A 23,940-nucleotide genomic window follows, 5' to 3' on the forward strand; every position below is an offset into this window, starting at 1 on the left:
AAAATAGGGGATAGTTTTATTGCATTTTTATAATTTTTTTACTACTATTGGCGGCGATCAGCGATTTTTTTCATGACTGCGACATTATGGCGGACACTTCGGACAATTTTGACACATTTTTGGGACCATTGTCATTTTCACAGCAAAAAATGCATTTAAATTGCATTCTTTATTGTGAAAATGACAGTTGCAGTTTGGGAGTTAACCACAGGGGGCGCTGAATGTGTTAGGCTTCACCTAGTGTGTGTTTACAACAGTAGGGGGGTGTGGCTGTAGGTCTGACGTCATCAATCGAGTCTCCCTATAAAAGGGAACACACGATCGATGCGCCGCCACAGTGAAGCACGGGGAAGCCGTGTTTACATACGGCTCTCCCCGTTCTTCAGCTCAGGGGAGCGATCGCGACGGATCGGCTATAAACGAATAGCCGCGCTGTCGTCCCGGATCGCTCCCCGTGGGGATCCGACCGCCGCATGTAGCGGCGGTCGGATCGTTGATGTGCCTGTCCATGCCATTCTGCCGACGTACATATACATGCGGCGGTCGGGAAGTGGTTATAGTCCATATAAAAAGATTATAGCGATGTGATTGGTTGTGTAACCATAAAATGTCCATCTACAAATGGAAGCCTTCACAAGGGGATTAGAAGAAAAATCCAGCAGGAGCTCCAGAGTATAAAAGAGAAGAGAGGCGCCTCTAAGTGTAGCAATCTTCACCACGTCTAGATGTCTAAATGCATTGAGTTGCTGCCATGTGATTGGCTGATTAGCAGTTTGCGTTTCCAAACAAGGTGTACCTAATAAAGTGACCGGCGGGTGTACAAATGTAATGCAGACAGGGCCCTCCTGAGGAATGAACAAAATACTCTGGTGCTGCGAAGCCACGGTGCCAACCAGCAAGAGGTGTCAGTTATACGGCACCCCCTGGGTGAGGGGTACAGAATGCTCAGTCATCACTTACTCTTCTCTTAGGAGTCTCCTGCAGGCAGGAACAATACAGGATAACGGCAGGGATGTAAATGATCAAATCAGCTACTAGAACTGCAAGAGAAAAGATAGAAAAACACAACAAACTAGATATTAATCTTACATGCCAACCACACCTATGAAGCTTATTCATTCCAAATCATAGGTAATAATGTAGAGCTGTGCCCCTCCTCCCCCTCCTTTGCAGCCTCCCCTCTTTCTGGGTGACATCCCACAAATTTTGGAGGGTGTCTGGAAATGTGTGTCCATTCAGTCAACAGCATTAGACCCCTTTCCCATTTCTACGACCTGAAAGTCACGTGACTTTGACGCGACTTAAAGCAATGACTGTGCACAGGGTTGGTGCAAGGATTTTTGACACCCTGGGTGAAACCTAATTTTGCAACCCCCTTTGCTACACCCCTTACCCCACCCCCTTTACCCTGCCCATGTATACCCCACCTTTTTAATGAAGAGCTCATCTAATGCAGCCTCGCCAGCTCCCCATCAAGTGCAGCCTCGCCGGCGCCCCCATCAAGTGCAGCCTCGCCAGCGCCCCCATCAAGTGCAGCCTCGCCAGCGCCCCCATCAAGTGCAGCCTCGCCAGCGCCCCCATCAAGTGCAGCCTCGCCAGCGCCCCCATCAAGTGCAGCCTCGAGAGCGCCACCCTTCAAGTGCAGCCTCGCCAGCGCCCCCATCAAGTGCAGCCTCGCCAGCGCCCCCATCAAGTGCAGCCTCGCCAGCGCCCCCATCAAGTGCAGCCTCGCCAGCGCCCCCATCAAGTGCAGCCTCGCCAGCGCCCCCATCAAGTGCAGCCCCGCCAGCGCCCCCATCAAGTGCAGCCCCGCCAGCGCCCCCCATCAAGTGCAGCCTCGCCAGCGCCCCCATCAAGTGCAGCCTCGCCAGCGCCCCCATCAAACGCAGCCTCGCCAGCGCCCATCCAATGCAGCCTCGCCAGCGCCCATCAAACGCAGCCTCGCCAGCGCCCATCCAACGCAGCCTCGCCAGCGCCCATCCAACGCAGCCTCGCCAGCGCCCATCCAACGCAGCCTCGCCAGCGCCCATCCAACGCAGCCTCACCAGCGCCCATCAAACGCAGCCTCACCAGCGCCCATCAAACGCAGCCCCACCAGCGCCCATCAAACGCAGCCTTACCAGCGCTCAATGAATGTTTTCTTGCTTCCATTGATCCAAGAGTCGGGATACAGTCCTCCGCTGCCATAGCGCCTCTGACACTTATATTTTTTGCTAGAAACTTACTTAGAACCCCCAAACATTATACATTTTTTTTGTCTAACACCCTAGAGAATAAAAAATGGCGGTCGCTCCAATACGTTTTGTCACACGGTATTTGCTCAGCAGTCTTAGAAGCGCACTTTTTTTTGGAAAAAAAACACTTTTTGTAATTAAAAAATAAGACAACAGTAAAGTTAGCCCAATTTTTTTTTTTATATATTGTGAAAGATAAAGTTACGCCGAGTAAATTGATATCCAACATGTCATGCTTCAAAATTGCGCCCGCTCGTGGAATGGCGTCAAACTTTTACCCTTAAAAATCTCCATAGGCGACGTTTAAAAATTCTACAGGTTGCATGTTTTGAGTTACAGAAGGTCTCACGTATGCATTCACTTCTGCGCGTGAGCTTGTCGGGACGGGGCGCTTTAAAAAAAAAAATTCTTATTTATTTTATGATATGGAGACGGTTGGGGGCCATCTTCCCCCTCACTCGTATCCATACCAAGGAAGGAGAAGGACCCGATCGCCTCCGCCGCTACCGACGGCTCCGGTAAGCAGCGCAGGGTGCGGTAGAGCGGCGGGAGGCCTCACCCACCGCCGATAACAGTGATCTTGCGGCGAATCAGCTGGAGAGACCACCATTATCATAAACAGAACCGCCCACTGAAAAGATGGATACCTCGGTTGTGGCATGTAAGGGGGCGAGGAGTGTTTAAGGTGGAAGTTCCACTTTAACTACTAGCCGACGTCATTCTACGGCGGCAGGTCGGCTCTCCTGGGCGAGAGCCCGTAGTATAACGTCGGCTCTTAGAGCGCCCCCCGCTCGCCCCCGACTCCCGTGCGTGTGCCCGGCGGGCGCGATCGCCGCCGGGCACCCGCGATTGCTCGTTACAGAGCGGGGAATGGGAGCTGTGTGTGTAAACACACAGCTCCCGGTCCTGTCAGGAGGGGGAATGCTGATCTTCTGTTCATACAATGTATGAACAGCGATCAGTCATTTCCCCTAGTGAGGCCACCCCCCCCACAGTTAGAACACACCCAGGGAACATACTTAACCCCTTCCCGGCCCCCTAGTGTTAACCCCTTCACTGCCAGTGGCATTTTTATAGCACTGATCGCTATAAAAATGCCAATGGTCCCAAAAATGTGTCAAAAGTGTCCGAAGTGTCGGCCATAATGTCGCAGTACCGAAAAAAAAAAATGGCTGATCGCCGCCATTACTAGTAAAAAAAATATATTAATAAAAATGACATAAAAATACCCCCTATTTTGTAAACGCTATAACTTTTGTGCAAACCAATCAATAAACGCTTATTGCGATTTTTTTTTACGAAAAATACGTAGAAGAATACGTATCGGCCTAAACTGAGGGAAAATTTTTTTTTTTTTATATATTTTTGGGGGATATTTATTACAGCAAAAAGTAAAAAATATTAATTTTTTTCAAAATTGTCGCTCTATTTTTGTTTATAGCGCAAAAAATAAAAACCGCAGAGGTGATCAAATACCACCAAAAGAAAGCTCTATTTGTGGGGAAAAAAAGGACGCCAATTTTGTTTGGGAGCCACGTCGCACGACCGCGCAATTGTCAGTTAAAGCGACGCAGTCCCGAATCGCAAAAAGTACTCTGGTCTTTGGGCAGCAATATGGTCCGGGGGGTTAAGTGGTTTAAGTGTTAGTGAGAGGGTGAGTATTTATTATCTCAAGTGACAGCCCCGGGGCTTTGAAAAACCAGAGATGGATTCACGGCGTATAAAAACAATGCAATGCATTCATTTCTGTGTAGAAGTATAAATGTCTATCGCACTACATGCATGCATCTGCAAAGGGTGAGCTAGTCCTTATCTATTAGTGCTGGCACAAGGAAAATACGTTGGAAATGTATAAAGCTGAAGGAATCTCAGGCAGTGACTGCTAGAAATATACATACCAGTCACCCGCATGAACAGCTTGTGCTGGGGGCTTTCATACCCTCTGGATGAAGTCAAGGCAACCCAGTCTGGATTGATGGCACGGGCTCTACAAAAGAAAATATATTATGTCACAGAAATACTTAAATCGGCACCAGAATTCAAACACGCTTGGGACAAACATACTGAGCAAAAATTTATATTAGTGTATAAATAAATAATAATAATAAAAAAATAAATAAAAAAAAAAGGCAGACTGCAAACAGACAGCAAGACTCAGCCCCGCCCCCCGTGTCAGTGACTTTGATTGAATGAACAGCGATCTGTCATTTCCCCTAGTCAGTCCCACCCCCACCCCCCCCCCTTCAGTTAGAACACACCCAGGGAACATACTTAACCCCTTCCTCGCCCCCTAGTGTTAACCCGTTCCCTGCCAGTGACATTTTTACAGTAATCAATGCATTTTTATAGCACTAATCGCTATAAAAATGCCAATGATCCCAAAAATGTGTCAAAAGTGTCCGCCATAAGGTTGCAGTATCGATAAAAATCGCAGATCGCCGCCATTACTAGTAAAAAAAAAAAAAAAAAAAAAAAAACTTTTGTGCAAACCAATCAATAAACGCTTATTACAATTTTATTTTATGAAAAATAGGTAGAAGAATACGTATCGGCCTAAACTGAGGACATTTTTTTTTTAATATATATTTTTGGGGGATATTTATTACAGCAAAAAAGTAAAAAATATGATATTTTTTTTCAAAATTGTCGCTCTATTTTTATGTTTATAGCGCAAAAAATAAAAACCGCAGAGGTGATCAAATACCACCAAAAGAAAGCTCTATTTGTGGGGAAAAAAAGGACGCCAATTTTGTTTGGGAGCCACGTCGCACGACCGCGCAATTGTCAGTTAAAGCGACGCAGTGCCGAATCGCAAAAAGGGGCCAGGTCCTTTACCTGCATAATGGTGCTTAAGTGGTTAACTTTAAACATTTTTTTTTAGTACTTACATGTACCCGCAGAGGAGGCTGTGATAGGCCGTCAGAGGGGGGTAATCCAGACCCCAGTAGAGAAGGTCATTGTCGGTTGAGTTGAAGTACCTGTGTAAAAGACAAAGACAAACTATTTCAGGGTATCTCCGAAATTATGAGACAGCCAGGGAGATGCACTAAACAAAGGGAGAAAACCTCATAAGGCAGTGCAGGGAAGAAAGGGTTTACTTTCCAGATTATTTGTTAGAGCCGAACTCCAAGAAAAGTAAAAATACTTCCATGCAGTGGGGACTGTGGAAAGAGGAAATTGTGTGTTGTAAATTGCCTCCAGAATTGCTCTCGTTTCTTTGCTGGAGGTTGACATTTTGCTGAAGCCCAGGGCCCCTTTTCAGCTTCACAGCCAGTTCCATACTGCGCATGCGTGAAGCACGCTGCTTTCAAACTGGCCCAGCGGCAGGAAGAGGGAAGAAGAGGATTGAAGGAAGGAATGAAGAGGGAGGGAAGGAAGGAAGGAAGGAAGGAAGGAAGAGGGAGGGAGGGAGGGGAGGGAATGAAGGAAGGAAGGAAGGAAGGAAGGAAGGAAGGAAGGAAAGGAAAGGAAAGGAAGGAAAGGAAGGAAAGGAAGGAAAGGAAGGAAAGGAAGGAAAGGAAGGAAAGGAAGGAAAGGAAGAGGGAGGGAGGGAAGAGCGAGGGAGGGAGGGAGGGAAGAGCGAGGGAGGGAGGGAGGGAAGAGCGAGGGAGGGAGGGAGGGAAGAGCGAGGGAGGGAGGGAGGGAAGAGCGAGGGAGGGAGGGAGGGAAGAGCGAGGGAGGGAAGAGCGAGGGAGGGAGGGAGGGAAGAGCGAGGGAGGGAAGAGCGAGGGAGGGAAGAGCGAGGGAAGGAAGGAAGGAAGGAAGGAAGGAAGGAAGGAAGGAAGGAAGGAAGGAAGGAAGGAAGGAAGGAAGGAAGGAAGGAAGGAAGGAAGAGCGAGGGAGGAAAGGAAGAGCAAGGGAGGGAGGAAAGGAAGAGCAAGGGAGGGAGGGAAGAGGGAATGAATGAATGAATGAATGAATAGGGAGGGAAGGAAGAGGGAGGGAAGGAAGAGGGAGGGAAGGGAAGGGAAGGGAAGGAAGAGGGAGGGAAGGGAAGGGAAGGAAGAGGGAGGGAAGGGAAGGGAAGGGAAGGAAGAGGGAGGGAAGGAAGAGGGAGGGAAGGGAAGGGAAGGAAGAGGGAGGGAAGGGAAGGAAGAGGGAGGGAAGGGAAGGGAAGGGAAGGAAGAGGGAGGGAATGGAAGGAAAGGAAGAGGGTGGGAATGGAAGGAAAGGAAGAGGGAGGGAAGGAAAGGAAGAGGGAGGGAAGGAAAGGAAGAGGGAGGGAAGGAAAGGAAAGGAAGAGGGTGGGAATGGAAGGAAAGGAAGAGGGAGGGAATGGAAGGAAAGGAAGAGGGAGGGAAGGAAAGGAAGAGGGAGGGAAGGAAAGGAAGAGGGAGGGAAGGAAAGGAAGAGGGAGGGAAGGAAAGGAAGAGGGAGGGAAGGAAAGGAAGAGGGAGGGAAGGAAAGGAAGAGGGAGGGAAGGGAAGGAAGAGGGAGGGAAGGGAAGGAAGAGGGAGGGAAGGGAAGGAAGAGGAAGGGAAGGAAGGGGGAGGGAATGGAAGGAAAGGAAGAGGGAGGGAAGGAAAGGAAGAGGGAGGGAAGGAAAGGAAGAGGGAGGGAAGGAAAGGAAGGGAAGAGGGTGGGAATGGAAGGAAAGGAAGAGGGAGGGAATGGAAGGAAAGGAAGAGGGAGGGAAGGAAAGGAAGAGGGAGGGAAGGAAAGGAAGAGGGAGGGAAGGAAAGGAAGAGGGAGGGAAGGAAAGGAAGAGGGAGGGAAGGAAAGGAAGAGGGAGGGAAGGGAAGGAAGAGGGAGGGAAGGGAAGGAAGAGGGAGGGAAGGGAAGGGAAGGGAAGGGAAGGAAGGAAGGAAGGAAGGAAGGAAGGAAGGAAGGAAGGAAGGAAGAGGGAGGGAGGGAAGGGAAGGGAAGGGAAGGAAGAGGGAGGGAATAGCGAGGGAGGGAGGGAAGAGGGAATGAATGAATGAATGAATGAATGAAGGAAGGAAGGAAGGAAGGAAGAGAGAAGAGGGAGGCAGGGAAGAGGGAGGGATTTCCGAGGGATCTTACCACAGCAAGGACTCCCAGAAGTGGGGATGAGTACCTGTCCCCCTCCCCCTGAAAGGTGCCAAATGTGACAACGGAGGGAGGAAGCAACCAAGGAGAGCTTCCCCTTTTGGGTGGAGCTCCGCTTTAATGCAATTGTCAATAAAAGCCTTTGACAACTTATGAAATGCTTGTAATTATACTTCACTATACCACAGTAACATCTGACAAAACCCATCTAAAAACACTGAAGCAGCAGACTGAAAATGTATATTTGTGTCAGTTTCAAAACTTTTGGCCACGGCTGTAGTGTGGGCACAACCTCCCTGCAACGGAGGATGGGTACTTTTCCCAGAGATGGTTGTAAACCCTAATGCCGCATACACATGATCGAATTTCCGTTGAAATAAAATCTGATGGAATTTTCCGTCGGAATTCCGATGAAGCCGACTTTCATCAGTCTTGCCTACACACTATCAGAGGGCCAGATCCACAGACGGAGTACGCCGGCGTACTTTCACATTTCCTGCGTTGTATCTTTAGTAAATTATGCTCACATTCCAAGGTTTTACTGTATACAGAAAGGATCTACACATCTTTAAAGATCTTGTATTTGTTTCTGTGGGGGGGGGGGGGGGGGCATCTTTGTCTCATTTGGTTAGATAAGTGATGACCCCAGTGGAATTCACTATGGCTACCCCATGGGGGGTGTACAAACATTTACAGCATATTACATCTATTTTTATCATCTGAATAATTCACTTTACAGATGTACAAACCATTGCTGGACTGGTAGGTTAAGTGTGACTTCTTGCCAGTGTCTCTGGGCTTCATAGTCTCCAAATATTGGCGGTTTCCTGGCTCCTGAAAATAAAATAAATAATATGATCAGTGTGATCAATGTAAAATAAGATATTAAAAAAACAAAAAACACTGCCAGGAAAAAAATAAAAATAAACACTAGAGGGAACCACAAAAAAAAAAACACACACACACACACACACACACACACACACACACACACCAGAAAAAAAAAATTAAGAAATGTAAAAAATAATAATTAAAAACACAAACACAGACAAGAAAAAAAAAATAATTAAAAACAGACACCCACCAGAAAAAAAAAAATAATAATAAATAAAAAACACAAACACCCACCAGAAAAAAATAAAAGTGGAGTTTCCATCCCAATTTTTTTTTTTCATTATTGTGCTCATTAGACCTAAAAAAGTAAAAAAAAAATGCCTGTTGCTATGCGGTCCCACGAAATCTGCCTTTGAAACCACCTAGGATCCTGACATCATCTCCCTCTAATGCTCCTGGGAAATGTGTGTCATCATTTCCCAGGATGCAGTGCACTGTTCAATTATCACTCCCCATCCAAGACTTCCAGGAAGTAAGTGCTTGTGGGCTTCACAATGCCCACAAGCAAAATGACAACGGTGTAGATATAGTTTTATAAACTATCTTTTTTTGAATATCTATGCGGATCGGCGGCGGATTGTAAAATAGTAAGTGACCGGATTTATATTATAAAAACGCAGGATGAAAGGACATACATTTAAAAAATGCTAATTGTGGTTGGAACTCCGCTTTAAATAAAAAAATAATAATTAAAAACAAACACCCGCCAGAATTGTTTTATATAAAAATTAAATAAATGTAAAAAATAATGATTAAAAACACAAACACCCACCAGAATTTTTTTTATTATAATTAAAAAACACAAAACACCCACTACAAAAAAATAATAAAAATAAAATAAAAAATGATTAAAAACAAACGCCGCCAGAAAATAATAAAAATAAAAATTAAATCTAAAAAATAATAATTCAAAACACAAACACCCACCAGAAAAAAAAAAAAAAAAAAAAATTAAAACACCCACTAGAAAAAAAATAGAAATAAAATTAAAAACACAAAACACCCACCAGAAAAAATAAATAAAAAGTAAATAAAATAAATGTAAAAATGATAATTAAAAACACAAACATCCGCCAGAATTTTTTTTTATAAAAATTAAATAAATGTACAAAATAATAATTAAAAAAAACACAAACACCCCTACCAGAAGAAAATAATAAAAAAAAGTAAAAAAAAAAAAGAAAAAAAACACAAACACCCACCAGAAAGAAAGAAAAAACACCAGAGGGAGTCACATAAAAAAAAAACACCCACCAAAAAATAAAAAATAAAACCACCAGAGGGAACCACACAATACAAAATGCCTTGATGGGTGGGTGTCAGCCTGGAGGAGTTGGTGTTCCTAGGCGGGCTTTGCATGCAGACCATCACCCCAGGTAACGCCCACCTGTGATGTTGAAGAACTGAAATCCAATGAATGGAAGGGGCGGGCCAGGGACAATCAGGCTGGGGAGAAAAGAACTAGATAATGCTGGACGTCCTCCACCCAGGAAATGAGGCGGGCTCTATCTGACGTGCTGCAGTTTCTAATGCACATGGTGAGAAGCTCACAGTGTGCCGTGAAATCAGAGGAAGACATTTTAGTCCAGGAGAGGAGACGCTACAACTGTGTGAGACTGAAGGGCAGGCCGGAGGTCAGCCATATTCACATGAGCACATGCATCTATTTCTTCTTCACCCCCTGGGTGGGCAGGACAGGCGGCACACTGCGGGCGCACAGCTCCGGTATACAATGCACTTTCCATCCTGTAACTGGAGGAATTTTCCCCTGGAAGTAAATTTACTGCTGGTATCCCATTCAGGCAGTGAGAGTGTAACCTTCCCACGGCTCCCATGCCCCCCCCCCGGGGGCACAGAGGGGGCATGGAATGGTGCCGTCTGTATTGGGAGGACAGTAAATCATTTATTTGGGGAGCCTGTGACACGGCAGAATGTCCTCTCTGTACGGGAGGATGCCGGGCCCCCGGGCTGCACCTGTTCACTGTGCCTCCGACCACTAATATGATTAACCTCCCCGTCCTTTGTCTTTTTATAAACCCCCCCCCCCCCCCCCCCAGAATAAACATTCATAGAGTGGCGGCATCTGCGACACGCCGTTACCCACAATCCCCCGATTCTGTACCAGGATGCCAGTCTGTGATGTCATGAGAAATAGACATACACAGCCGTCCTAGAAGAAGGATCCTCACCCAGGCATCCAATTATATAGAAGGGCGAGATTTAGCTGTACGTTGGCTCTTTAAGACGCGCATGGGCCAGAACGGGGATGTGTGTGCGTGTGTAAACACACAAACCCCAGTTCTCTCAGGGGAGAGGAGACTGATCGTGTGCTCCTACTAAGTATGAACACCGATCAATCCCTTCAAATCTCTTCCCCTAGTCAGTCCCATTTTTACAGTAATCGGTACATTTTTATGGCACTGATCGCTATAAAAATGCCAATGGTCCCAAAATGGTGTCAAAAGTGTCCGCCATAATGTTGCAGTCACAATAAAAATCGCTGATCGCCGCCATTACTAGTAAAAAAAAAATTATAATAAAAATGCCATAAAACTATCTCCTATTTTGTAGACAAACTTTTGCGCAAACTTTTACCAGGAATATGTAGAAGAATACGTATCGGCCTAAACTGAGGGGGGGAAAAAAAAAAAAAAAGTTTTTTTTATATATATATTTTTGGGGGATATTTATTATAGCAAAAAGTAAAAAAATATTGAATTTTTTTCAAAATTGTCGCTCTATTTTTGTTTATAGCACAAAAAATAAAAACCGCAGAGGTGATCAAATACCACCAAAAGAAAGCTCTATTTGTGGGGAAAAAAGGACGTCAATTTTGTTTGGGAGCCACGTCGCACGACCGCGCAATTGTCAGTTAAAGCGACGCAGTGCCGAATCGCAAAAAGTGGCCTGGTCTTTGGCCAGCCAATTGGTCCGGGTCTTAAGTGGTTAAAAAATCCTTTAACCCTTTTGCTGCCAGAGCTGCTTTTGCATTCCCCCCCCCCCCCCCCCCGTTAGCCACTTTATTACTGGGTCATAGCTGAAAGGCGGCTACATTGCACCTCTCTTGTTCTGGGAGGGCATCCAGGGACGTCCTCCCAGAACCACAGCTCCACATGCCCCCTGCGGCACGCATCGGGCGCACTCTGTAATCTCTGTCTCTTTTGGGTACAGTGTTGCATGACTGCGCAATTGCCATTCAAAGTGCAACAGCGCCGAAAGCTGAAAATTGGCCTGGGCAGGAAGGGGGTAAAAGTGCCCGGTATTGAAGTGGTTGAAAAAGTGATTTTTAGGCCTGAAAATGATAAAAAAAAACACCCCAAAAACATGATATATGTTCTGAAAGCAGATGCCTAGAGAATAAAAAAATTGTAGCAGTTACATTTTTATGTCACAGGATATCAGTGCAACGGTTTCTGAAATGCAAAATTTAAACTTAACCACTTAAGACCCGGACCAAAATGCAGCTAAAGGACCGGGCCCCTTTTTGCGATTCGGCACTGCGTCGCTTTAACTGACAATTGCGCGGTCGTGCGACGTGGCTCCCAAACAAAATTGGCATCCTTTTTTCCCCACAAATAGAGCTTTCTTTTGGTGGTATTTGATCACCTCTGCGGTTTTAAATTTTTGTGCTATAAACCAAAATAGAGCGACAATTTTGAAAAAAAAAAATGCAATATTTTTTACTTGTTGCTGTAATAAATATCCCCCAAAAATACATAAAAAAAAATATTTTTTTTCCTCAGTTTAGGCCGATACGTATTCTTCTACCTATTTTTGGTTAAAAAAAAATTGCAATAAGCGTTTATTGATTAGTTTGCGCAAAATTTATAGCGTTTACAAAATAGGGGATAGTTTTATTGCATTTTTATTATATATTTTTTTTTTTTACTACTAATGGCGGCGATCAGCGATTTTTTTCGTGACTGCGACATTATGGCGGACACTTTGGACAATTTTGACACCATTGTCATTTTCACAGCAAAAAATGCATTAAAAATGCATTGTTTACTGTGAAAATGACAACTGCAGTTTGGGAGTTAACCACTAGGGGGCGCTGAAGGGGTTATGTATGACCTCATTTGTGTTTCTAACTGTAGGGGGGTGTGGCTGTAGGTGTGACGTCATTGATTGTGTATCCCTATAAAAGGAATCACACGATCAATGACGGCGCCACAGTGAAGAACGGGGAAGGTGTGTTTACACACAGCTCTCCCCGTTCTTCAGCTCTGGGGACCGATCGCGGGACTCCAGCGGCGATCGGGTCCACGAGTCCCGTGGCCGCGGTCAAGGAGCTTCGGACCAGGTCACGGGCACGCGCCCATTCTGCCGACGTATATCGGCGTTAGGCGGTCCTTAAGTGGTTAAAGCGGAGCTCCACCCTTTTTATTTTAAGGCCGGGTTCACACCTATGAGAATTGTATGCGGCTTAAAACGCATCCAATTCGCATTTCATTAGAAAATACATTCATTTTTATGAGGCTGGTTCATGTATATGCGTTGGATTCGCACTGCGCATTGACGAAAAAAACGTGTGCGTTTTCTAGGCATTGCGGTGCGGCTCAGGTGCGAATTCAGGCCCATTATCTTCTATGGGCACGCATCTGATTGGCAGATGCATTCTGTTGTGAACAGGCATTCTCTCCTTCTCCTCACTACACCTCCCCCCTCTCCCTGCTCAGCCAATTCGCAGATAGAACGGAGAGAAACCGCTGAACAACCGATCGATATCTTGCCAAAGACTCCAGAGCTCAAAAACGCAACGCGCGAGTGTGAATCCAGCCTTAAAGGTCGGCAGAAACAAATATTGCAGCTGCTGACTTTTCAAATGAGGACACTAACCGTATTTATCGGCGTATACCGCGCACTTTTTTCCCCCCTTAAAATCAGGGGGAAATCGTGGGTGCGCGATATACGCCGATCCCTGCCGATCCCCGCAGCCTAGAGCCGAGTCGAGCTGCGCACTCAGCTAGGCTCGGCCACGCTCGGCTCTGCCCGCAGCCACGCGAGAGGAGCCGAGAAGGAGCCGAACACACAAGAAATCCGTCTCCTCTCGGCTCGGCCGAGGCGCCAAATCCAAAAACAAACACCGCTGCAACCCCGGGCAAGGTGCGGATGGACACGCTGGACGGAGACGGACACCTGGATGGAGCCCGCAGACCCCGCAGACGAACACCCACAAGGCTGGACGGACCCCGCAGACGAACACCCACAAGGCTGGACGGACCCCGCAGACGGACACCCACAAGGCTGGACGGACCCCGCAGACGAACACCCACAAGGCTGGACGGACCCCGCAGACGGACACCCACAAGGCTGGACGGACCCCGCAGACGGACACCCACAAGGCTGGACGGACCCCGCAGACGAACACCCACAAGGCTGGACGGACCCCGCAGACGAACACCCACAAGGCTGGACGGACCCCGCAGACGGACACCCACAAGGCTGGACGGACCCCGCAGACGAACACCCACAAGGCTGGACGGACCCCGCAGACGAACACCCACAAGGCTGGACGGACCCCGCAGACGGACACCCACAAGGCTGGACGGACCCCGCAGACGGACACCCACAAGGCTGGACGGACCCCGCAGACGGACACCCACAAGGCTGGACGGACCCTGCGCAAGGCCGCAGACGGACGCCGGACAAGGCCGCCGATGGACGCAGGGCAAAAATTGTAGTTTTCTTATTTTTCCTTAACCACCTGAGGCTTGCGCTATAGCCGAATGACGGCTACAGCGCGGACCTGAAAATCCAACAGGACGTCAATTGACGTCCGCCCCTTTCCTCGCTCCCGAGCGCGCAGCGGGGAAACTCTGTGTTGGCCGTGTCCTACCTGTTTGGTAGGCGATCTGTGCGGCCAATGAGAGATGATCTTGTATGTAAACATATGAGATCATTTCTCATTGCCGGCTCTCACAGAGACAGCGTCCTGTCAGGGAGAGAGGAGACCGATCTGTGTCTCTTGTACATAGGGACACAGATCGGTCACCTCCCCCAGTCACCCCCCTTCCCCCACAGTTAGAACACTATATAGGACACACATTTAACCCCTTCCTCACCCCCTAGTGTTAACCCCTTCCCTGCCAGTCACATTTATACAGTAATTAGTGCATATTTATAGCACTGATCGCAGTATAAATGTGAATGGTGCCAAAAATGTGTCAAAAGTGTCCGATGTGTCCGCTATAATGTCGCAGTCCCAATAAAAAAATCGCAGATCGCCGCCATTACTAGTAGAAAAATAATAATTCTGTCCCCTATTTTGTAGGCGCTATAACTTTTGCGCAAACCAGTCGCTTATTGCGATTTTTTTTTTTTTTTTACCAAAAATATGTAGAAGAATACGTATCGGCCTAGACTGAAATTTTTTTAAAAAAAAATTGGGATATTTATTATAGCAATAAGTAAAAAATATTGTTTCTTTTTTCAAAATTGTCGTACTCTTTTGTTTATAGCGCAAAAAATAAAAACCGCAGAGGCGATCAAATACCACCAAAAGAAAGCTCTATTTGTGGAAGAAAAAAGACGTCAATTTTGTTTTGGAGCCACGTCGCACGACCGCGCAATTGTCAGTTAAAGCGACGCAGTGCCGGAAGCTGAAATTTCACCTGGGCAGGAGGGGGGTATATGTGCCCAGTAAGCAAGTGGTTAAACTACCTTTCTAAGGCTGGGATACGCGTTATACGCCGGCGCACGGTATACCCCGATAAATACGGTATACCCTGTCCAGGGTACCTGCCATGTCCTCACCTGAAGCCGATCTGTCTCTCAGGTGCTGCCGCCGCCATCTTTGGTGAGGGAATCAGGAAGTTAAGCCTTGTGGCGTCACTTCCTGGTTCCCTGTCGTGCTGCACGTTCTGAATGGTCCCTGCTGTCTTCTGGGACCTGTGTGTTTCCCAGAAGACAGCGGGGGGACAGAGGAGGCGCCGGACATGGCGTAGATATCTATGCCTGGAAGTAGGAGCAAATACCTGTATTGGACAGGTATCTGCCCTCCCCGCCCCCCTAAAAGACCCTGATGTCTCACCTGGCCTCCAATGAAGCATTTACTTCCCCAGCCAGGACCGGGAAGTGCCCTTTATTACAGAGGCCCCCCCAACAGGGGTTCCAACCCCCCCCCCACTCCATACAAAACTATTACAAGGAAATAAAATAGCTTTGGCTGGAGAGAAGAAAAAAGGTTCCCCCGCTCTACCTTGTCTGTTGATCCACAACTGGGACACACCCTGATGAGCTCCAGTACTTATGGAGTATATAAAGCCAACATCACAAGGTCAACCAACGCGTTTCGGCCATATACAGGCCCTTCATCATAGCTGACACCTATAAACACACATCCACTTGTATATTCATTACTCCCCGCCCCCCAGGGGAGGGGACAGAACTACAAAACACCTGTGTGATCTACGGATACAATTCTGCCCTAGAGAAGATAAAACGGACGTCCGGCTCTGCGAGGAAAACAACAACACCACTAAATAAAATGACACATCACAATCATAGGTGTAACCTTTTTTCAATGGACAAACACCTTTGATGGGACTTGTAGTACAGGGACACAGGGGGAATGATGGGACTTGTAGTGCAGGGACATAGGGGGAATGCTGGGACTTGTAGTGCAGGGACATAGGGGGAATGCTGGGACTTGTAGTACAGGGACATAAGGGGGAATGCTGGGACTTGTAGTACAGGGACATAAGGGGGAATGCTGGGACTTGTAGTACAGGGACATAAGGGGGAATGCTGGGACTTGTAGTACAGGGGCATAAGGGGGAATGCTGGGACTTGTAGTACAGGGACACGGGAATACTGGGACTTGTAGTACAGGGACATAGGTGAATGATGGGAGTTGTAGTACAGAGGCATAGGGGGAATGCTGGGTCTTGTAGTACAGGGACATAAAGGGGAATGCTGGGACTTGTAGCACAGGGACATAGGTGAATGCTGGGACTTGTAGCACAGGGACACAGGGAATGATGGGACTTGTAGTACAGGGACACAGGGGGAATGATGGGACTTGTAGTACAGGGACACAGGGGGAATGATGGGACTTGTAGTACAGGGACACAGGGGAATGATGGGACTTGTAGTACAGGGACACAGGGGGAATGATGGGACTTGTAGTACAGGGACACAGGGGAATGATGGGACTTGTAGTACAGGGACACAGGGGAATGATGGGACTTGTAGTACAGGGACACAGGGGAATGATGGGACTTGTAGTACAGGGACACAGGGGAATGATGGGACTTGTAGTACAGGGACACGGGGGAATGATGGGCCTTGTAGTACATGGACATAGGGGAATGCTGAGACTTGTAGTACAGGGACATAGGGGGAATGCTGGGACTTGTAGTACAGGGACATAGGGGAATGCTGGGAGTTGTAGTATTACCTGAGTACGGGTACAGGGACACGGCCCAGCGTACAATCATTGCCAGGAGCACACACACCGCTGTCATAGTCCTCTCCATGCCTGTCTTCCACCTCAGCTCTCCGATCTACGTCATCATCCGGCGACTCTATACACGTCACCGCTCTACCTGGACGCCGCTTCTCTGTTGCCAGGGGAACGGGGAATCTTTTTCTCTCGAACAAGCTCATATGAACGATATGCTGTATTTGTTCAGCGTAGTCTCTAATAGATGTGTAAAATGTAAAAGACCGGACGGATTTTGTTTTATTTTGCCGCGGGGATGCTTGACCTCATCCAATATGGCGCCCGCCAGTATAAATCCGCTCCGTACTGATGTTTTGCCCTCAATAAAAATGGCGCCTTGGCAGAGTGAAATCTGCAGTGAAGTTTGGCACTGGCCTTATTGTAAATATATCACTAAAAAAAGATAAATAAAAAATATAAAGTCATTATTTTGGACAAATAGTACCATAGTTGGGGATAGTTTACATTTGTGTTACTCTCTGAAGAGCGATTCATGGTGGATCACTTTTGAGACTTGGAGGTAGGGTTGCAACCTTTTCTTCCAGCCAAACCCAAACACTTTAGCGGCCTGGCACACCCTTGGGTGCCCCAAGGAGAGTGGTAATGCAGTGCGCATGGCATGCCGCAGCAAACAAAAATAAAGGTGACCAGATTTTTAAAATGAAATCAGGGGACATATTTTTTTTTTACTAGTAATGGCGGCAATCAGCGACTCTCTGCCCACCACCGCCCCCTCACAGCCTGTCAAGTCTTACTCTCGGGGCGCCAGCTATTACTGGGTGGAGATTGGAAGAAGATCACTCCGCCAGGGAAGGCAAGGAGATAAACAGGCAGGCGGCTGGCCGAGACGTGAGCCAAGGCAGCGGGGATGAATGGGCATGCACCCGAAACTGAAGAAATATTCACTTCATTCTGACCAGCACATGATCATAAGAAAGGGGCACAGATAATGGAAAAAAATACACCCCCCTAAGCTACTAGGTGCGGCGGAGTGGGGGTAATTCTGGTCACTGCTCTTGCTGACATCATCTGCCCCCCAGTGATGCCACATCTGCCCCCAGACAGCCGTCCGAGGCTCCCGAATGGCAGCAAATTTGTGTGTGACTATCTTGGTTACTTGGGGAGCCACAGCCCGGACTGAATAATGTCTGCCTGAAACCCAGACACATAATTCAAAACCTGGACTGTACGGGTCATTCCCGGACAGGTGGCAACCCTACTGGGAGGTGATATGTCCCCCTGGATTATTCCCGCAACACCGCACTGCAGGGTGGCCCCATGCATTTCAATTATTTGCATTTGGCAGCAGTACTGCCCACCAGACATGACAGGGGATACATAGGGTTGTCTCCTTTTCTTCAAGTCAAACCCAAACACTTTAGAGGCACACAGCAATTTTATTTTTAATAGAATAAACTATACCTATATTTTCCAATTAAATTTAAATGTCATTTAATCATATACATTTAATAACAAGAGTCCCCCTTATCACCAGAGTCCACAAAGTTCCTCTTTTACATCTGAATCTGCAGAGTTCCCCCTTTATGTCTGAACTCCCAGAGTTCCCTTACACTGTAAGGGGGGACTCTGCAGACTCTGATGTAAGGGAGAACTCTGGGGTCTCTAACATAAGGGATGCTCTGGGAACCCTGATGTGAGGGGGAACACTGAGAACTCTGATGTACAGAGAAGACTCTGGCAGACATCCCAACCTGCAAAAACGAATTTCAGGGAGGTAGCAAACCCATTTCAGGGAGGTGGTGCCACACAGCGCACCACACCGCACCTTGCAACCCCCCCCCCTCCCCTCCATCATAGTCTGTAGAGTTCCCCTTTACTGTAGCACCTCCTGTCTCCTGCTTACGTGCTTTGTACCCATGTTTAAATATTTATTCCTCTTTCCTAAGGTGTAACTATAGATCATATAACTGCTATGGGGCTCATAAGCATAGTGTCCGCTCACTCCGGTCCAGTACATGGCTTGGCTGCTTGGTTATTATTGCCCCCCACACCCTTTGCGATCTTGTTAACAACCATTCCTTACCCCGGGATACAAGGAGCCATGTAGATTCTTTTCATAGGCCAAAACAGGCTCCTGTCTGGTGTATGATTTTCTGTCTGTGCAAGATTTGCTAAGCCTTCCATTGCTAAAATGCTCTCACCATGCTTCTTACTCGGAGATGTTTCGATTTCTTCAAATTTAAAATGACATGCAATCTGTTTTGAAACATACGCTCTCATGTCTAACTCTCTCTCCCCCCCCCCCCCTCAAACACATATGCCTTCGCACAGGGCTGGTGCAAGGATTTTTGACACCCTAGGCGAAACCTAATATTGCCGCCCCCCAACGGCTCCACCCCTGATTCCACCCCCTTTGCCCTGACCATGTATACCCCACATTTTTAATGAAGCGCCCATCAAACGCAGCCTCACCAGCACTCATCAATGCAGCCTACCAGTGCCCATCAATGCAGCCTACCAGCACCTATCAATGCAGCCTACCAGCGCCCATCAATGAAGACTACCAGCGTCCATCAATGCAGCCTATCAGTGCCCATCAATGCAGCCTACCAGCGCCCATCAATGAAGACTACCAGCGCCCATCAAATGCAGCCTATCAATGCCCATCAATGAATGTTTGCTTGCTTTCATTAATTCGGGAGCCAGGACACAGTCCTCCGCCGCTGCTGCACCTCTGACACTGATAGCTAGATTCAAATAGACCGCATTGTATTTACACTACGCCGCCGTAAGTTAGCTAGGCAAGTACTGTATTCACAAAGTACTTGCCTGCTAAGTTACGGCGGCGTAGCGTGAATAGGCCGGCGTAAGCGCGCCAAATTCAAATGAGGATGTGGGGGGCGTGTTTTATGTAGATTAACTGTGACCCGACGTGATTGACATTTTTTACGAACGGCGCATGCGCCGTCCGTGTACATATCCCAGTGTGCATTGCGGCAAAGTACGCCGCAAGGACGTATTGGTTTCGACGTGGACGTAATTTACGTCCAGCCCTATTCACGGACGACTTACGCAAACGACGTAACATTTTCAAACTTCGACGCGGGAACGACGTCCATACTTAACATTACTAGTCCAGCTATTTGATGGAATAACTTTACGCCTGAAAATGCCTTACGTAAACGGCGTATCTTTACTGGGATGGGCGCACGTACGTTTGTGAATAGGCGTATCTAGTCATTTACATATTCTACGCCGAACGCAATGGAAGCGCCACCTAGCGGCCAGCCTAAATATTGCACCGTAAGATACGACGGCGCAGGCCGTCGTATCTTAGATAGGTTTAAGTGTATCTCTGTTTGAGAATACACTTAAACTTAGGACGGCGCAGATTCTGAGTTAGGTCGGCGTGTCTACTGATACGCCGGCCTAACTCTTTATGAATCTAGCTATATGTGCAAATGGAGCAGTGGCTGCCTGCTGATGCTGAGACTTAGTTGCTGCAGAGAGAAGAGAGTAGGAACACCAGTGGCCTAGTTTGCCTAGTGGTAGCACCGGCCCTGCCTTCGCAATCCTTTCTTTAAGGGTATACTATCCTTGATTTATGTCTCTCTCCAAGAGGGTGACTCTATGGTAAGGTGACCAGATTTTTAAAATGAAATCCGGGGACATATCTTTTCTTTACTAGTAATGGCAACAATCAGCGACTCTCTGCCCGTCGCCGCCTGCCTCACAGCCTCTCAAGTCTTACTCTTCGGGCCCCGGCTACTACTGGATAGGGAGCGGAGGAAGATCACTCCGCCAGGGAAGGCAAGGAGATAGGCAGGTGTCTGGCCAGGATTTGAGCCAAGGCAGAAGAACATGCGAGCGAAGCTGAATGGGCATGCACCCGAAACTGAAGACATATTCCCTCCGCTCCGACCAGCACATGATCATCAGAAAGGTGCATAGGTAATAGGAAAAATACAACCCCCCTATGCTAGTAGGCACGGTGGAGCGGGGGTGTTTAATTCTAATTTTTTTATATTTTAATTTTAATTCTGCACGGATTGTCTCTGAAATTTCCCCATGCCCCCTATTTAATCCAATCTGGGGACAAAACCAGGGACAGACTTGGTCTGGGGACAGTGTACTCAATCAGGGGACTGTCCCCTGAAACTGGGGATGTCTGGTCACCCTACTCTATGGGGTTAATTTACAAAAACTGGAGAGTGCAAAAATTTGGTGCAGCTGTGCATAGAAACCAACCAGCTTCCAGTTTTTTTGTTAAATCAAATCAAATCAAATTAATTGAACAAACTGAAGGTAGAAGCTGATTGGCTACCATGAACAGCTGCACCAGATTTTTCACTCGTCAGGTTTAGTAAATCAAACCCTATATGTCCTCTGCCTTAAGTTTCCCATAGGGAAAGAGATTTGGGTAGTTTCCTTGCATTGCATTGCACCAGTAGACCTAGATGTGGGACATGACTGCACATGGATTGCTGAACTCATCATTTAACGAAGCCAGCTATACATCATTGCATAGACACGGTACCCCGCAGAATGGCCACATTTGTTTGGACTCGGATGGATGTCTCAAACTTTGTTTTTTTGGGGGATTTTGAAGCGGCAGGCACTTTGGTACATATATAAGGTAACTGCCCTATAATCAGCAATTTTGGGCCAGGGTCTGCCTAAATTTTTTTTAGGTTCCTAACGTTAAGACCCGGTTCACACTGGTGCGACATGCACTCTGACTTTGATAGCACATGTTGAATTTCGACGCGGGAACGACGGCCATACTTTAGACAGCAATACACTTGCTGACTAAAGTTAGGGCACCAAAAAAAACAACTAACTTTGCGACGGGAAACTAGACTAGCGGCGACGTAGCGAACGCGAAAATCCGTCGTGGATCCGCCGTAACTCCTAATTTGCATACCCTGACGCTGGTTTACGACGCAAACTCCCCCCAGCGGTGGCCGCGGTACTGCATCCTAAGATCCGACAGTGTAAAACAATTACACCTGTCGGATCTCAGGGATATCTATGCGTAACTGATTCTATGAATCAGTCGCATAGATAGAAACAGAGATACGACGGCGTATCAGGAGATACGCCGTCGTATCTCTTTTGTGAATCTGGCCCAATGTGTATGCCAATGAAGGCAGAAAATTAACAGAACAATAAACAAACAAAACATAAAAGCACTCTCCAATGGGCGAAGTGGAGTAGCCCGACGCATTTCAGGTTTTATTCAAAACCCTCATCAGGGGCCACAGGAGCAGACCAGTGCAGGTAACAGTTCACTGGTGGACTGGGAGTGGATCTCACCCAAGGTCGTTCAGGCTTATTCCAAAATGGTGTATCAGGGGGAGGATGAAACTAAAGCATCCAACCAACCCTAGCTGCCCAATCAGTGGAAATTAAGAGGGCCCAGGACCTGCTGGTAATTGTCCAGCTACATAGTGTTCTGCCCAGCTTTCCAAAACTTTCTCTGAGGCGGTACCCCTCGTTGGTCTCAATAGACCGGGAAGATCTAGAAGCCTGTAGTGGCGTTGTCCCAGTGTGGCTGGCACCCATCGGGCTACTCCACTTCGCCCATTGGAGAGTGCTTTTATGTTTTGTTTGTTTATTGTTCTGTTAATTTTCTGCCTTCATTGGCATACACATTGTCTTTGGTGTTTTTTTACTGTTCATTTGCACTTTGTTGTTTTTATACACTTAGGTGCACACAGTGCGTTTGTACCAAGTGCTAACATGCATACCTTATCCAAATAAAAACTTTTTTATACTTTACTGTGTTTGGCTTATAAAGTCCCATCCAGGGGGTATGTCCTTTTTTTGTTTTCTGAAGTTGCTTCTAAGTTGTGTCGAAGTTGCATAAAGTTGCGTCAAAGTCAAGCCGAAGTCGCCTGGCAGAGTCAAGTGACTTTCATGTTGGAGCAGTGTAAACCCGGTCTCAAGTTTTTCAGGTGCCACTTTTTTTAGTCCAACTTTGGTATGACTTTGATGTGACTTTTTTCACTCTGTGGCATTGAAGTCTTATCAAAGTCGGACCAAAGTAGTGCAGGAACCTTTTCTAAAGTTGGACCAACTTGTGTAGTATCAGTTAAGACGGCTCCCATAGGGAAACATTGAATATCACATGTCATGAAAAGTTGGCAGACATTCAATACAAAAATTGTACAAAAGGTGCTTGCACAGTTTTGTGTTGCAAGGGTCCAACTCCAGCTCCTTCTTCTGATCCATGGGCGTCCGCTCCATAAGGCAAGGGGGGTCGTTTGCCCCCCTAGAATCGCCAGGGAGAGCCCCAGGAGCAGGGCCGAACTGGCCCTGGGGCCGCTTTAAGCGGTGACTGCAGCGCTCCCCCCCTGTCCTCCGGCGCTCGTATCGTATGTCATGGAGCTGTCAATATAGTGTAGTGTTTCAGTCAAGGGAAAGTGGTGCTGTGTAATGTAAAGTGGTCCAGTGATGCAGGGTGCTGTGTAATGTAAAGGGGTCCAGTGGTGCAGGGTGCTGTGTAATGTAAAGGGGGGCAGTGATGCAGGGTGCTGTGTAATGTAAAGGGGGCCAGTGATGCAAGGTGCTGTGTAATGTAAAGGGGGCCAGTGATGCAGGGTGCTGTGTAATGTAAAGGGGGGCAGTGATGCAGGGTGCTATGTAATGTAAAAGGGGCCAGTGATGCAGTGTGCTGTGTAATGTAAAAGGGTCCAGTGATGCAGGGTGCTGTTTAATGTAAAGGGGGCCAGTGATGCAGGGTGCTGTGCAATGTAAAGGGGGCCAGTGATTCAGGGTGCTGTGTAATGTAAAAGGGTCCAGTGATGCAGGGTGCTGTGTAATGTAAAGGGGGCCAGTGATGCAGGGTGCTGTGCAATGTAAAGGGGGCCAGTGATTCAGGGTGCTGTGCAATGTAAAAGGGTCCAGTGATGCAGGGTGCTGTGTAATGTAAAGGGGGCCAGTGATGCAGGGTGCTGTGTAATGTAAAGGGGGCCAGTGATGCAGGGTGCTGTGTAATGTAAAGGGGGCCAGTGATGCAGGGTGCTGTGCAATGTAAAGGGGGCCAGTGATTCAGGGTGCTGTGTAATGTAAAGGGGTCCAGAGCTGTGGGGTGCTGTGTAATGTAAAGGGGTCCAGAGGTGAAGTTGTGGTGAGGGGGTACACAGTAGTGACAAAGAGATATTGAAAGATGCAGGGGGCACAGTGGGGTGTTTTTACATTTTAACGTGGGGGGGGCGCTTTTAACCCCCCGCTAGCGGTCGAAGAAAGGGTAAAGTGCGACTGTGTATCGCCGCTGCCGAAGCGCCCCCCTCTGAAAAAATTTCAGCGGACGCCCATTTTCTGATCCCCATCTTCTCACCGTACCCCCTCATATCCCATAGTCTTTCTTCCTGTTTAACTTCTTTACTTTTC

At 47.5% G+C, this 23,940-nt stretch overlaps 1 protein-coding gene across 1 annotated transcript in view; it reads right to left on the reverse strand.

Annotated features, from left to right (window-relative positions):
- Positions 1–16,778, reverse strand: part of ALG6 (ALG6 alpha-1,3-glucosyltransferase) — a 43,112-nt gene extending 26,334 nt beyond the window's left edge. The window contains exons 1-5 of the mRNA XM_040360780.1: positions 16,540–16,778; positions 7,994–8,078; positions 5,123–5,212; positions 4,133–4,221; positions 961–1,040 (exon numbers count right to left, since the gene is read on the reverse strand). Coding sequence (XP_040216714.1) covers positions 961–1,040; positions 4,133–4,221; positions 5,123–5,212; positions 7,994–8,078; positions 16,540–16,618 — 423 coding nt within the window. The 5' untranslated portion in view covers positions 16,619–16,778. The remainder of the gene's footprint in view (positions 1–960; positions 1,041–4,132; positions 4,222–5,122; positions 5,213–7,993; positions 8,079–16,539) is intronic.
- Between the last annotated feature and the right edge of the window lie 7,162 nt (positions 16,779–23,940).

The sequence above is a fragment of the Rana temporaria genome, chromosome 7, assembly GCF_905171775.1.
Source record: "Rana temporaria chromosome 7, aRanTem1.1, whole genome shotgun sequence".
NCBI classification, from domain to species: Eukaryota; Metazoa; Chordata; class Amphibia; order Anura; family Ranidae; genus Rana; species Rana temporaria.